At 33.1% G+C, this 14039-nt stretch overlaps 2 protein-coding genes across 14 annotated transcripts in view; one reads left to right on the top strand and one right to left on the bottom strand.

Moving 5' to 3' along the window:
• The window catches only part of LOC117230295 (dual 3',5'-cyclic-AMP and -GMP phosphodiesterase 11-like), a 141352-nt gene extending 131818 nt beyond the window's left edge, over positions 1–9534 (top strand). For 11 of the 13 annotated variants that reach the window (XM_033487580.1, XM_033487576.1, XM_033487581.1 and 8 more), the window contains 11 exons: positions 1476–1724; positions 1917–2027; positions 2120–2217; positions 2321–2384; positions 2478–2713; positions 2812–2911; positions 3059–3313; positions 3394–3503; positions 3592–3997; positions 4590–4673; positions 6104–9534. In XM_033487580.1, coding sequence (XP_033343471.1) covers positions 1476–1724; positions 1917–2027; positions 2120–2217; positions 2321–2384; positions 2478–2713; positions 2812–2911; positions 3059–3313; positions 3394–3503; positions 3592–3997; positions 4590–4673; positions 6104–6277 — 1887 coding nt within the window. In that variant the 3' untranslated portion in view covers positions 6278–9534. The remainder of the gene's footprint in view (positions 1–1475; positions 1725–1916; positions 2028–2119; positions 2218–2320; positions 2385–2477; positions 2714–2811; positions 2912–3058; positions 3314–3393; positions 3504–3591; positions 3998–4589; positions 4674–6103) is intronic. The other 2 variants (XR_004492744.1, XR_004492745.1) reach the window with 2 other exon arrangements.
• Positions 9535–10337: 803 nt separating this feature from the next.
• On the bottom strand, positions 10338–13077 carry LOC117230299 (PDZ and LIM domain protein 4-like). The gene is made up of 3 exons (XM_033487588.1): positions 12940–13077; positions 11513–11631; positions 10338–10862 (listed from the first exon to the last, which is right to left on the bottom strand). Exons 2-3 carry the CDS (start codon positions 11609–11611, stop codon positions 10683–10685), a joined length of 279 nt encoding a protein of 92 aa, XP_033343479.1. The 5' UTR covers positions 11612–11631; positions 12940–13077; the 3' UTR covers positions 10338–10682.
• Between the last annotated feature and the right edge of the window lie 962 nt (positions 13078–14039).

The following is a 14039-nucleotide window of genomic DNA, read 5'->3' as shown; positions in this document are numbered from 1 at the left end:
AGATCAGCATCATTACAATATTAATACATAAATTGTCAAACTAGTAAAAATTGAAAACTAATTAGAATTCACAGAGAGCATTCGTTGCAAGGACTTCAGTCTTGAAAATTTAAAATTTCTATTTTTTGTTAAGTATTGTATGCTTATCAAATATTCTTTCGTCTGATATTTCGCGTACCATGAGCGTAAGAAGTATACTAACATAATTAATCTATAATTAATTAGTGTAATTACCAATACCTAAGAAAGGATTGAAATAGAAGGATCAATGATTATATGTAAATCAAGTAACGCAATATGTGTAAATATTACAAATTAATCTTTTTTTTAAATATTAAATAACATAAAATACCATAGAATAATAATGTTCGTTAAAATTACATTTCGTTTATTTCCAATTATGAATTTTATTTCATTTTATTACCTTTCTGAAGTTACGTAGTTGTATTTCTTATTCCAATGAAAACTGGTAACAGCTAAAGCACATTATTAAAGTTCTTGAAATCTTATTTCGTTACAGTTCTCCAACTTCAAACTATCGACGTTTCCATTAAATTCTTTAATAATCAATTACTCATAACGTTTTAAGACGTCGTATTTCTGAAGTATCTAAGTTTAATTAAATACTTAACTTATTTTAGTTTTAATTACCGCGCAACTAATAACTATCAAGAACTGCGTTTGAGTTTCGTACTTATATATCAATATTTAAAAGATCTTATTTTATTTATTTATCATTGTTCCATTGTACTTTCTTTGTATAACATTACCAACGATAAGTGATTTTACTACGGCAATTATTAGTCCCTAGACGTCAGATCTACGAATTATCAGCTATAATTTATTTCTCTATGGAGAATTGATTCGTCGATTTCACATGTATTGCAAAATAAAATTTAACTGCTAGATCGATACAAAATATTAAAATGTTAACTCTGTATCAAGGTGAATAACAAATGGTTAATTGATATTTACATATTTAAAAGCTATTGTACGATTTCTTAATTTTGTTCCTCTATCTTCTCTAATATAATATAGTTCCAAAATTTCAAATCTGTTTATAGTTTACTATTGCGTCGATCCAATAACTTACTATACATCTAAACTTGTCTTAGTGGTCACAATTGTACGAACGATATCAATAGTCGATGTACATTTCTCGAATAATTGAAATCTATGACACGTACAGTTTCTAACTAATGGTACAATGAAGACAGTGTTCATTGTTCCAATAAAGAATCGTATGCGTCAACAATAGCAAAGCACTCTTACGTAATTTTTATAGTAGAAGCAAAGAGATGTATAAAAGACGTGTGTCGTTCGAATAATTCGAGTGAAGCTGTGTATATATACGTTTGCACAAGGACTGGGTTTGAAAATTAGTGCTATTCCTCGAATCAAATGACTATCCGAAGCATTATTTATTGTATCCTGTAATTATTCCTTATATGTTAATAAATATGATATGTTCTTAGGACGCGAGGTTCAATCGTGAAATTGATGCATTAACGGGATACAGAACCAGAGCCCTTTTATGTATGCCAATAAAGGATTGCAACGGAGATGTTATTGGAGTTGCACAAGTTATCAACAAACTCGGTGGTGAAAGTCAATTTACTACGCAAGACGAAAAGATTTTCGCTGGATACTTGCAATTCTGTGGAATTGGATTAAGGAATGCGCAGCTGTATGAAAAAAGTCAATTAGAAGTGAAAAGAAATCAGGTCAGTTGATGAAGAAACGGAATACTCTGTAACTGGTGAAATTACACGCATGTAACGAGTAACAAATAATGAAACAATATAAGGAATAATGCATAAATTATTCATAATCTCGTGTTTATGGTCTTTCCATTTTCTTTTGTGCCTTTGATACAAGCTGGTGATTTTAAACGCGTGTTTTATTCGTTACTGTAGGTTCTGTTGGACTTGGCTAGGATGATTTTCGAAGAGCAGAGCACGATAGAACATATGGTTTTAAGGATTCTAACGCATACGCAATCCTTGATACAGTGTCAACGAGTACAGGTAAACGCGTTCTCCTTCTCGGGTATATACGTACTTTGTATCGTATATAGAGAAGAGAACATTTTTAATGTAAAATCCAATATTCTGTACAGGTTCTTCTCGTGCATAAGGCATCAAAGGGCAGTTTCTCACGAGTGTTTGATTTCGAGGCGAACGACCTCACCGGCGAGGATTCAGATTCTCGCACTAGGTGAATGAAGTTTGTAATTACGTTCTCATTTCTCTTCACTCAATTACCAGCAATAATTCAATTTCCTCGGAAACCTTATATGTATTCGGTTTTGTTCACGCAGTCCATTCGAGGGCAGATTCCCTATAAATGTCGGCATCACTTGTTATGTCGCTACTACAGGCGAGGTAAATACACTGGTTAACAGAGCAATGTATTATCGTAATACTTTGTCCGATTTCACAATTTATAACCGAAAATATTTTATTGCGTTTCCTTAGACCGTGAATATACCGAACGCCTACGAAGATCCAAGATTCGATCCTTCAGTAGATGATGGTTCTGGTTTTAGACATCGTACTATTCTCTGCATGCCCATCAAGAACTCGTCGGGTCAGATTATCGGCGTCATTCAACTCATCAACAAGTTCGACGATCTTCTCTTTACGAAGAATGACGAGAACTTCGTCGAGGCATTTGCTATTTTCTGTGGCATGGGAATTCACAACACGCACATGTAAATATGCAAGAAATAAACTGTTGAAATCGTTTGATAATTAATCGATTGGAACGAATGAATTCCCTAGGATTGATTTTGTTTAATCATTTCTTTAGGTATGAGAAAGCTGTAATAGCGATGGCCAAACAGAGTGTCACGTTAGAAGTGCTCAGTTACCATGCTTCTGCATCATTGGAAGATGCACAAAGATTAAGGGTAAGTCTAGCTTTATAAACTGGATATAGTAAAGATCAAACGTATTTGACTTTTCTTTTATTTCTTCTTCAAAGAATTCGAAAATTACTGTTCAATGACGTTCACGTACTTTATATAGCACAAAATAAATCCGATTCCCAATTCTAGGGTTTAAGAGTGCCTTCTGCAGCGTATTTTAAATTGCACGATTTTAAATTCGATGACATTCATATGGAAGACAATCAAACTCTAACAGCTTGTCTTCGAATGTTTTTGGATCTTGACTTCGTAGAACGTTTTCATATCGACTACGACGTTCTTTGTCGTTGGCTTCTTAGTGTAAAAAAGAATTACCGAAACGTCACATATCACAATTGGCGTCACGCATTCAATGTTGCGCAGATGATGTTTGCCATTCTAACTGTAAGTAAACGTAATGCCATTAAGTTTAAATTGAATGGAATTATGTTAAAAACGAACGATAAATTTGTATTATTTTTTAGGCCACGCAATGGTGGAAAATTTTTGGAGAAATTGAATGTCTCGCGTTAATTATTGCTTGTTTGTGTCACGATCTGGACCACCGGGGCACGAATAATTCTTTCCAAATCAAGTAAGTACAAACGTTCCGAGGTGAAAACATATTTTTGCTTCAGTAAAAAATTAAGGTAATACAAAGGGGGAAAATCTTTGACTAACAGAGCATCTTCGCCATTGGCGCAGCTTTACTCAACTTCAACGATGGAACATCATCACTTTGATCAGTGTCTTATGATATTAAGTAGTCAAGGAAATCAAATTTTATCAAATTTATCTCCCGAAGAATATTCTCGTGTGGTAAAAGTTCTCGAAGAAGCAATCCTCTCTACCGATCTAGCGGTTTACTTCCGAAGAAGAGGGGCTTTCCTTACCTTAGCTCAAGGTGGAAGTTACAATTGGGCTTACAGTGATCAGCGAGAACTTTTAAGAGGGATGTTGATGACCGTTTGTGATTTGGCAGCCATAACTAAGCCTTGGGATGTTGAAAAGAGAGTGGCAGAATTAGTTAGCAGCGAATTTTTTGAACAAGGAGATATCGAAAGGCGGACTCTCAATATCACTCCTATTGTATGTATCGCTAAATTAAACTTTAGTATTTAATTATAACGTAGTTATAAGTAACAGGAAACAATGTAGACATTAACCTAATTATAAAAGACAGTAATTAAAATAACAGCATTAGATGTATTATGTATCTTTCTAAGTGAAGTTTTTGTAGAGAAATGAACTTTTCTATCGCGCATTATTAAATATAATATAATATTAAAGTACTAGAAAATCAGACCTAATGATACGTAACATTTAAAATTGAGACGATTAATTCTTTGATTTTTGAGTAATTGTATACAAAACAGTAAGAATAACATGTTATGGTAAACCAATAATTCTTGTTCTTACTAATAAAAATCTGTGGTATCAACTAAAGGTATATTTGATAGAAGTCATTATTAAATTTTTATAGATAAACCATTTGCTACTTAATATATTTTGTTTTATTTTAATCCAGCATGATATAATACATTATTTTATAACTAATGATTTTCTAATTATCACTACTACTAACAGTTATAAGTTATTTCTGCTTACAATATTGTACATATTACAATTAGTTAATTATTCATGATTCAAAAATAGCACCGTTACTCATATGATATTGCAGGACATTATGAACCGGGAAAAGGAGGACCAACTGCCAATGATGCAAGTTGGCTTCATCGATTCGATATGCCTCCCTATTTACGAGGTAACTAGCTTTCTACGCTATCGACAATAGCAAAATACCATCTAAAAAGCAATCATATTTGTTACAATTTTTAACTTATCGTTAAATCACATTATCGATCATTTAAGTTAATACACCAGTAAAAGAAATATAATAATAGGGTAATTCAGACAATTGCTTCAAGTTATAACTCCGTTACCGGTGCAGTTGCAGAAATATATTAAAAGAAAAAGATCATGTTCTTTTTAGAACTTAAATGGTACATGTGCAATCAACAATTACGTTATTTTTTTAAATGGAAACATATACATTTTTTCACGTAGATACATTCCTCTTGTCATTCTACGTAAAAAAGTCAATACTTCAATAAGTACAATTGTAAAGAAACTATTAATAATCGTGATACTTAAAAAAAAATATCTTTATCGAAGGAGATTCTCGAACGCTTCATGGCGATTCATCGCTTCAAATGCCATAAATTCTGCAGCGGATGCAACGCAACGGATAATATTGCAGTGTGTAGCAATAACCGGAGATCACCTTAACTCAGTTATAGAAACAATTGAAAAGTGTTGTCTGAAATGTTTACAGTGCAATGGAGAAGCATTTGAGCATCTTCTTCGATAAAGACATTTTTTAAAAATATCTCAGTAACTAATTTTTTCACCATTGTATGCCAGTAGCTTTCTACGTAGAACAAATAAGAGGACTCTGTCTGTGTAAAAGGATATAAATTTCCATTTAGAAAAAGAATACAGTTGTTGATTGCGCATTCACCATTGCAGTTCTAAATGAAAAAACAAACATGGTCCCACGAATGTGTAGTACTCTTTTCATCTCTCCATTCGTCTCTCTCTTTTAACACTTTTCTGTAACTTCATTGGTAAGGAAGTTATAACTCGAATCAATCGTGTGGATCATCCTGTATATTAACATTAATGTAGCGTTCACAAAATCAGAAATGTTGTAAAAAATTATACTGTCTTTTTAAATCGTAAACTAATATGTTTTAGCATTATATCCATCTGCAATATTATATACAGTTTTGTTGCTTTCACGTTACGTTATTTCACTACATTAAATATGGGGGAGAAGGTTCACGAATTTAATATTTACCTACTATAGTAAATACACAACGTTACTTGATAATGATTAATGATGACAAAATGATACAATAATTTCACTAGAATCGAAATTGACTTGCCACTTTTCTATGATTTCTTTATTGTCTTGTTTCATTAATATACGATAGTCTTCTATTTATTTCCTTTATGTTAGTTTAGCGCAATGCTTTCTACTTTTCGTAATAATCTCATCTTGCCTGAATTAATTACACGCTGTTAGTTTCGATAAATTAGTATTTGGATTCTTGTTGTTTCAACACGTTACAAATATTTCCTGCTATTGTTAAACCGAACGTCCTTAAATATAAAGTGACTTTTTGTAAATAGGCATTCGCTTTATTATCGGATAAATTGGAACCACTGGTCGAAGGTGTTAGAAAGAATAAACAACATTGGCTCGAGATCGCGGAATCCAAATGTAAAACAGACAACTGCACGAATCACGATAGGACGCTGTCAGTGTCCGATACCGAAGAAACTAGGGAACAGGCGGACCAGTAGTCATTATTTCGATGGACGCGAAAACATGAAATGGAGACAAATGTACACGGATAGTTTCTACCTGTTTTTTTAGAACGAAGAATAAACAGAACACGATGTCAAAGAGAGCAGCAGATGATGATCACTGTCATACGTTTGAAGAGCTTCACACCTTCGTCTCGATACTAGGTATTACAAACATCGTGAGTTAATTTATTCATTAATATTGATCATCGCGGCACGTTCTTTGTATCGATGGTTCATAGTATTACAAATATAAAGAAAAAGTTCTTCAAAGCCATATGTAAAACTTCGTTTGTTTCGATGGATCGTTAATCGTATGTGTCAAATGTTTGCCAGTTTTATTTATTTGCATGTGATTCCAAGTCGAAATTTAATGCAAATAATTCGTCCTACGTTCGTTCGAGTATCTTAAAAGAATAAAAATTATTTCTAGCAAGATTATCGTGTACGCTTTATACGTTGGTCGATGAAATCAGAGAAATCAAGGAGGCTGAAGGTGATTAGTTTAAGACGATCAAGAAGCTTCGTCCTCTCTAAAAACAGATCAACCCCGAGATGCTACTCTTGTACCTGATCGTATTGTACGTATACTTACTATGGCAGATCTTTGATGTCCAGAGAGGACGAAGAAGAAGAACGATAGAATATGAGAAATCCAATAGGATCGTAGAAAGCTTCTTTTCTCTTCGTGTGCGAATTCTATTGCGAATTGAAGACCTGTGGCTTGTGACATATTTTATGCTTTTACGTATAAATATAATATCGACGATTAATTACGGCAATGTATTTTTCAGCGGAAATATATAAAATTGCGTAATCCACTAGAATTTCATGCGAAGGATGAAATGACGGTGCTATCGAAGTAGATAAAATAATACTGTTCGCTCATTAAACGCTTCTTTTCTTCCTTCTTTTTTCGTTCGTAGAACTGATAAAATGACAATGACATTGTTTTATTCAAAAATCTAAACAAAGCCTTTCGCGAAACGAGATGGAACGAGTAAAAACGCGAAATTGAATTTCGAATACGTATTGAAACTAAAATGCGTATTATCAAAGTATGTATTGCTTGATCAAAGAGTCGCTTGTCCAAAATTTACTTTCATTTTTCTCATTATACGTGTAATTATAATATGTTGTAGATATGTCCGTTTGCAGTATTTTAAGCGATAAGAAAACGACATTATTTTTATTTTTGTTAACAGGGAACATTGATAGTTATACAAATTTTATACGAGTATGGCTTATTAAATTCTTAGTAAATAAGAAACGAAACTGTAAATACATAAGTAACAAAGTGAGTAGAAAAATGCTTATAAGATGTTAAGCATGTGTGTATATGAATCTCGTTCTTTGACAAAATTACAGGTCTTCAATTATAGCGAGACAGATGATTCCACAATAATTACGTAAATGCGGATAAAGAATACACAGTTCTGCCTTGAGATCGCGTTTACAGGGAACTTGTCTCCGATTTATGGACTCGTCCGACCAAGATCGAGTCTTTCGTGTAATTATATAATGTATTCATAAACCAAAGTGTACGTTTATACATAAAGGCCAATCGTGATTTTTATTACTCGATACCGCAACGATTTCAAATGCTGTTGCGCGTGCTAATTATTACGATTAGTGATTAGATGTAACGGGAATTAATTTTCTCGTTGCTTATCTTGCTTACTTTGAATGTTTTGTAACATCGTTTAAATTCGAGTAATCGTTTTCCTCTTCGCGCAAAGCTATCGTTTCAGAGTATAACAATTAAGATTTAGGAAATATTTGTAAGAAACACCACGTCTGTATAATATGTGTCTCTATAATTTCGGATAGACAAGTTCTTGTTATATCGTAAATGTATATTAACGATTATCATAAATTACGGATCAAAAGAATGAACATATCATTGCGATTTTATTAATGTTGTTAAAAATTCTGACTTGTGTGTTATATCAGTGATCTGTACACTGGTACACACACATCGATATATCGAGGCTTGGAACTAAATAAATGACGTTAAAAGGCGAAGTTTAAACACGTTTGGCTAGGCGGTGCGTCGCAAGCATGATATTTTAGTAAATTTTTTGTTTACTAAATATCCATTTGTATCATCGAAGGATACTCATTTTTTGGGAGGCCTCTGTCGATTTCGCAGTGCTGCATATTGTCAGAGTTACATATCTAACCTCAAGGTAGAAACGTAGCTTTGCGAAGACGAAAACACTTCAGGATTCGTTCGCGTGTGATCGTTACTTATATTGGTAGTCCGTATTTTATATATGTTCCTTTTATCGTTCGAATGTTCTTTTTTTTCTAATCATTAATGAATTGTCAATTTCAATGACTCTATAATTGGAGTAGGAATGTGTAAGAAGTGTGATAAAAATTATTCCGTGTGTCTGTTACAGTGCGAGTGAATGTTATGCCTACAGAAGCGATATAATGTACAGTTTTCGTGTAAATTATTGATACGTCAAAATGGAGTTGTTTAGCGTGTATGTTGTTTACGTTATGATTTAACATATAGTATGAGAGTCATATATTATACCGAACATTTAATATATTAAAACAAGACTAAATTATGTGATATATCTATAACTTATCTTTAGTCATTTTATTTTCCCGTTTTTCAAATCATATCCTATAGATTGAATGCACTGTAACACCAGTAAATATCACTATTAATACATACATACATACATATATGTATATGTACGTTTAAACCTAGTCTTATAAAAGATTATTTTCGAAAATTTACCTCTGCAATATCGATACGATATTTTCACACTTAAAATTTATGTTGATTCTTCAATTAATATTTACTTTATTCTATCACGTGTTTCTATTATTAAAAAATCACTGATACATTTACTTCTGAGTTTGTTCGTTAACACGTGAATTTTAATACGTGACAATAATTTACACGCTTGCGTTTCTTTCTTTTTTTTTCTTTTCGTTATTTTGATAATCGGAAAACGTTCTTTCCCCGTTATTTCTTTTAAACTTTCGAAGGAAATATTCGTATTGCATGGAATTACAGTATTCTTAATATGTTAATGTATCATTGAGTTTCGCGAAGGTGCCTATGTTAAATAAAGAAACCATATGAATATTTTATTCAACTTGATACACGAATTCATTCAGTTCATTCGTACGGTTTATCGTATCTAATACTCTAGATAATCTAGACAGTATACTGTCGAAAAAATGTTTGTTACCATATTCTGTCTGCAACTAACTTGTTACATTAAAAAAAAGAAAAGAATTATCTAGATAGTAATATAAAAAATTTTCGAACTACAAGTTCACCACAAAGTTCATTGCCCCGATTTACGTATATCCCACTCCAACTAAAAATACGAAATCCATCACCTGTTGCCTTTCTCTTGACAAAAGGAAGATATATGTATGTATATACGATTTTACTAAATTACGACGATCTAATTATACAATAAAGATAAAAAGTAAAATGAAAGCTACAGTTGTGCTAGATGTAAATATTAAAATTTATACGTCTATGTATACTCATCAGTTTTCAATCTCTACATTTTAATCTTTTCAATCTGCAATATTCCGCTTGTTCTACATATTTCAACTGTCAGAAGCATTCTCGATGTCATGTAACTAGATAATATACGGCGTATATGGATTATCAATTATAAATTTGATGTTAAATAGTAAAGATATAAAAATAAAATATGCAATTGGGACATTTTGGTATTAATTCTTCTTAAGCGCAATACAATACAAAGTCTTGATCCGTCATTTGAATAGAACGATTAATTGTACTTTAAAACGTCACCTTAACGGACTGATGACTCATAGCCAGAGAAGGTATGTACGATCATAGAGGAGGCCGGATCAATAGTTGACAAATTGTATTTTGCAATGTGGGTCAATCGCTGACACGTAACGACAACATGATGTTGCAAGCTTGTCTCGATGGACCTTGATTACCGATGCCAGAACCATCATGAAAAATAGCCAACAAATAATATTTTTATTACAGTTTCAAATTAAAGGTAACATCGATTAATACAATCGAAAATGAAACATTCGGTTACTCTTGACTAGGTTGACGATTTATTTCTTCTTCGAAATTCTTTTGCAATTACCAGTTAACACCGTGGTATGGTAAAATGTTGATACAAGGTATGTACAATGATACGGATTTATCGAACGAGCATGATCACCAATATACTTTAATAATAACAAAACTTTGTAGATCGTAAAAATTGGAGTTTAATATTGATCAAGGAATATCGATACGATTGTATCCTGTAGCTAATTAATATTGTGTACAATTGACTGTCAATAATAAAACGTTTATCCTCATCGTATTGTTTACAAAAATAGAATGATTATCGGTATCGCGCAGCGTGATGCGTGTTGATGAACATTTTCGTTAAACGGCTCGTTTAAATTTCAGATTTCGCACGACCGACAACATGATTTCATTTCCGGAATTGACAAGGCGTTCACGAACTTCGCAGTGCCTCAAATGCTGTATAGCTTCGCCATTCACTTTAGTCACTATGTCGCCAGCTTTTAACCCAGCTTGATCGGCCAATCCCCCGAGAGATACCTTTTAATTAAAAGAAGATGTTTTATTTGATTAAATTTCAATGACTATTCGAACATTGCATACTTTCACTAAAACGTTACTACAATCACATATTGTTACATGCGTTGTAGATACCATCATAGCAACTGCTACAACTTGCAAGATTTCAATCGAATAAAAAAGTTTCAGAGAAAATGTGTTATCGAAGTGATTATAGCGAAGTCGAATTTTTCTATTAGAGATCTCGCCGTGGAAACTCGAGGTAACAGCGAAATGCAAGCCAAGGACGAAACTACCGCCGACGAAAATTTGTTGAGATTCACAAATATCCAGCAGTTTCTCATCTACGATTCGATTAATGATTTCCTCTTTTCTCAGAACGATGTTCCGCTGGGCCGGCCGTAGGATTCAGGCCGAAGGAAAACGAGGTCACGCGATCCGATACGAATGCAATGTCGATAAAAATCTCTAAAGCAGAAAACGTGAATATTTTCCGCGATAGTTCTTTCCAAATATACGATATTATCGAATTGTGGCGCGATCCACGCTTCCAATCGAAAAACACGATGTATTTAACACGTATGAGAATTATTAATCGACTTACTAGCGCGATTCTTGTACGATTGCAATGAATATTAGTAGATTAGAATAGAGTACATGCTATATATTACTCTGACAACAGTCATCGGAAAACTAAAGTCAGCCCCTCCGGACAATCGAAAGCCCCAAGCTTGATTGCTGCTTCTAGAGAGTTTTATATCAACGTCCATAGTAATTGAAAGATGATCGCCTGTAACAAAGACACGAGATTTAATAATATAATTAAAAACAGTTACAAATTAATGTACAGTGATAGAAATCGTTAAAGTACAGTAACCTTTCTTCTTTGAAACTGTTGTAAAAAATAAATTACGTAAAGAAAATTTTGAAAATTTACCGTAAAGTGAAATTACGATGCATTATAACTAACGAAATTAGCATAAAGGTAAACTGTATATTGAGGAAATTTTTTTATCACTGATAGATAATTAATTCATTTTAGTTTTTTTTTTATTCTTCTATTTTAATATCGATCGTTTGGATATTATGTATCGATCTTTTTTTCACTGTGAGTATCTTAGGTGTTAGAAATTTAAGCTGGAATATCTCCTTTGTGTATTTCCTCTCAGTAAAAGTAACTCCAAACGTTTAAATGTTATCAGAGAATGTTACTATACGCGTTATTGGAAAGTTTTTAAGGCACAAGGATGAAAAAGTTAACAAGAATCTTGCAATTAATCGGAAGTTACCTACCGATCGTTTAACGATTTATCGGAAGTGGAGTTTGTAGGAAAGTTTCTTAGTCGATTTATGAGATACGATGTAGGAAGAAAGTCAGTCAAACATTTCCACAAATTGGACGATCGGGGCAGTACTTTCCAACGTTTTATGCAGCGTTGACGAAATTAAAAATAGAAATGTATATGTACTAACAGTTTCAATTTATAACGAACATAAAATTGGTGACAGAGGTTCAACTCTTTAGCCTAATCGAATCCTCGTTTAATTAGAAATTTCCCTAATCACGAGAGTGAATGTTCACAAAGACAACTCTATCTCAAATAGATCGATTTTAATTCTTCAAACCTTAATATCACGGAACTTATTTGCGGTATAAATAAAACTACACATAAAAAGATACGGGATTCTTAAATAAAGAAATTATTATATTTAAAAAGCTAAGGATCCGAGTCATCAGTTAACTCGATTAACAGATAACAATAGATGATTATAAACAAAGCTGAACGCGATAATTTGATATACTTAAACCCGTGACTCGTTAAGTGTCTCTTGTGAGTGCAAAATTGTGTATAATTTTTTTTCGAAAATCCATGTCAAACACTTGTTCGATTCATCGATACTGAAAACCGATTATTAACACACCATGTCTCGTTGTTTATGATTTTTTAATCACGCATAATCTTTACTCTATTTTGTTATCGCGCTTAACGAAGTCCGTTTATTTGAAAATCGACTTATTTGTACGCAAATGCTCGCAATTCAAGCGTTACACAGTGGTAGACAGATGGAAGAAAAGAAATCAGTTTCTTTCACTCACCTCAAGTAATACGACAATACGAAAAATCCTTCGAATTTCGATAAAAGGATACGAACTCTGAAGAAGCTCGATCAAAGAGCGAAATGTCGCGGAGACAGATATCCGTCGATAGCATGTACGATGTGTCACGAGTATGCGCACATAAATAAACGATGGCCAATGCCCGAAAGCTGATCATGACTTAATTCGCTATATCACCATTTGCACTATTCTAGAGCAAGTGCAGCGAATACAATGCCGTGGCCAGCTTCGAATTTCGTACTATAGACACATTATACCCTACATACTATTTCAGATGCAACAAGCGTTGCGAGACCGTGCTAGACATGCGGCTGAAACCAAACACACTCCACCCCTTTCTAATTGCATTTATCGGTTCTATCTATACGGGTTGTAATTCATCGTTTAATAAATTGAATTTTTAGATGTATCGAATATCGTCAATTTAACGTAATGGAATGGTTTCGTGGTTTTAATTAATAAACTTATAATGTCTACGCGTTTGTTGGAAAAGTCGCGAAAATCGATACAACACGTTAAACACGCAGAGACATGAAATGAATCTCAAGTATGGCACTGGTCATAAAATTGAACAACTAAAAGAGTTCTATTTCATTCGTCGAACGCCGTGAACACATAAAGTAAACATGTCTGTTTTATCATCAAAATCGATTACACAATGTTAATTTCATGACATTAATTGGATGAATATCTTGTGATGTTAACCCGGTCGATTCATAATTATCTCGGCATAAGTGTGCAATGTTTCGAACAAAAATTAATTGCGTTTCATTAGTTTAATGTACCGTGTATGAAAGAATCGCCGCGGTGTACGGTTATCCATTTTAGGAAAGCGATGAAAGATATTATTTTTATGTATATAATGTATTTATGTTAGTACATTTTGTAAAGCTTGCTTCACACGTAAGATCGGTAAAAAGGTACTGTATTACCATAATTACTAGGCCCTTATATTTCTCCGAGATAACGAAAAGCATCATTAAGTATTTCCTTCACTTCTTAAGAACAGCTTCTCATTGAAATGCTGAAGTACCGCTACGAGTACTGGGTACTTGTTTCTAAGAACGAGTCACACAGTG

This window comes from Bombus vosnesenskii, unplaced genomic scaffold (genome assembly GCF_011952255.1).
Source record: "Bombus vosnesenskii isolate JDL3184/JDL3185 unplaced genomic scaffold, Bvos_JDL3184-5_v1.1 scf7180000013266, whole genome shotgun sequence".
Classification (NCBI taxonomy): domain Eukaryota; kingdom Metazoa; phylum Arthropoda; class Insecta; order Hymenoptera; family Apidae; genus Bombus; species Bombus vosnesenskii.
This window is presented reverse-complemented; position numbering and strand designations above follow the sequence as displayed.

Coding starts and splice junctions, on each gene's coding strand:
- LOC117230299 (XM_033487588.1), bottom strand. CDS start 11,611: ATGGACGTTGATATAAAACTCTCTAGAAGCAGCAATCAAGCTTGGGGC. Junction 10,863..11,512: donor TTCCGATGACTGTTGTCAGA/GTAATATATAGC, acceptor TTTAATTAAAAG/GTATCTCTCGGGGGATTGGC.